At 59.1% G+C, this 1,988-nt stretch overlaps 1 protein-coding gene across 1 annotated transcript in view; it reads left to right on the plus strand.

Annotated features, from left to right (window-relative positions):
* Nucleotides 1–1,988, plus strand: part of LSM12 (LSM12 homolog) — a gene marked incomplete at its 3' end in the record, with an annotated part of 5,328 nt that overhangs the window by 753 nt on the left and 2,587 nt on the right. Inside the window, 1 exon segment of the mRNA XM_021377856.1 lies at nucleotides 1,828–1,961. Coding sequence (XP_021233531.1) covers nucleotides 1,828–1,961 — 134 coding nt within the window.

Raw genomic sequence — 1,988 nt, forward strand, 5'->3', positions numbered from 1 at the left:
GGGGGGGCTGTTACTGTGGGATGAGGTGTTAGGGGGCTGGGAGAGTTCTGATGGAGTTATTGGGTGGTGTGATCTGTGGGGGGGTTATTGGGGTCCTGTAGGAGAAGGAGGCTTGGGGAGTGAGGGGTGGATGGAGAGGCTCTTGGGGAGCGAGGGGATCTGGAGAGCGGTGAGTGAGGAGCGTGGGGGTGGGGATGCAGGATGGTTCTGGAGAGGGGACAGCCCTGCCGGGGTGGGGGGGTGTTGTGGAGTGTGGAGGCCTCGGGATGGGGCCTCCCGGGGGCTTTGGACAGAGCATGGTGAGGCCCTGGGGGGGTCGGGGAGCCTGCTTGGGGGGCTATGGAGGGATTGTGTGGACAGGAGGAGCCTGGGGGAGGCTCTGGTTGGGGATAGTGCTTGTTTGGGGTTGCCGAGAGAGGCAGCAGCGTGGTGGGCAGGGCTCAGGGAGATTTCGGGAGGGCAGGAGGAGCCTTCTAAGGGCACACAAGGGGCACAGGGGAGCCCTTGTTGCTGCTGAGGTGGAAGAGAAATGCTGCAGGGAAGGTGGACAGAGCTCTGGCATTGCCCAGGCCTTGTCTGAAGGGAGGCAGGAAGGTAGTGCTCGGGCCGTAAAATACATCAGTGTGGGCATGTATGCACCAGGATGTGTTGTATCTTTTTAACCTGGCTATAACGTGAGAGCAGGGGGCTGGTGCAGAGCACTAAGAGGGACTGCAGGAAGCTCATGAAGGCAGACTTTGAGCCCAAGGACCGTGCCGAAAGGGGCAGGAGGAGCATTTGAGGTGATTGAGTGGCCCCAGGGCTGGTTCTGGAGCTGTGAGAGAGGGCAGGAGCTGCGGGAGGCCCATGTCTGCAGGCTGCATCGGTGAGGAGCGTTGGAGCATTGTGGGGAATGTCCTGCAGCCCTGGAGGGGGACTGGGACCCCCAGAGATTCGCAGCAGTGGGCGGGGAGCTCCCGGCTGTTCTGGCTCGTCCTGCATTCTCAGCTATGATGTTTAGTTTCTGGGTGGTCCTGTGTGGAGCCAGGACTTGGACCCACCGCTCTTTGCGGGTCCCTTCCAGCTTGGGATCTTCTGTGATCTCACCCCCTCAGGGAGGGGACTCTCGTGCCGCATCCCTCGTGCTCTCAGCTGTGCAGGAATTTGCTTGTGAGGGGTTCGTGGCAGCTCGGGGCTGAGGAGGGCTGAGCCCCCCGGGCATCTCCTCAAGGGGAGACAGCAGCGAGGGCCTGCGGCGCAGCTCCCCGGGAACAGATTGCGCAGGAACTCGTGTCGGTTCTAGAAAGGTTTTCTGGGGGTGGTGCACTGTTGTCTCATTTACGTTTCCCAGCCATGCTGGAGCACCAACCACAACAAACCTGGGAGGTGAGGAGCTCCTGTCCTCCTGGGCAGGCTGTGGGCTTCGCTATCGCCTGCCAGAGGAAGCAGCTGTGGAATAAAATGTGTGAGTTTGAGGTAGAGTGGTTGTTGGGTTTGCTTCCAGACCAGCTTTTGTGGAAGGGAGCGGGCTGCGCTGCTCAGCATCTCAGGTCAGAACCGAGCTCATTTCCCGGAGAAGACCACGCAACATCCCAGCTTGTGCGTGGTGTGATCGTGGCAGTTTGGGGCTGAAAACATCTCTGCCGTAGTCAGGAAAACCACGTCAGCATCCAGTGAGTCAAAGGAGCGTTTGGTCGTGGTGCTGGAGTCTTGCAGGTGACCAGGTTGGCAGAGCTGGGGCAGGGATGGTGGAAAACTCACTGAAAACTGCACTTGTCTCGCTGGCTTGCTGCTGTGCTCAGCCCCTGTCTGTGTGGGTTTGTTTTCCTTAATGCTTTCTCCCTCCAGAATGCCCTTCTTCCAGTGGAAAGCCCAACCACGCAGATATCCTGCTTGTAAACTTACAGTATGTTTCAGAAGTGGAAATAATTAACGACCGCACGGAAACCCCTCCTCCTTTAGCTTCACTCAATGTTAGCAAGGTAAGAAGGCGCCTGTGGCGGGCGGGG

Source organism: Numida meleagris, chromosome 26 (assembly GCF_002078875.1).
Source record: "Numida meleagris isolate 19003 breed g44 Domestic line chromosome 26, NumMel1.0, whole genome shotgun sequence".
NCBI classification, from domain to species: domain Eukaryota; kingdom Metazoa; phylum Chordata; class Aves; order Galliformes; family Numididae; genus Numida; species Numida meleagris.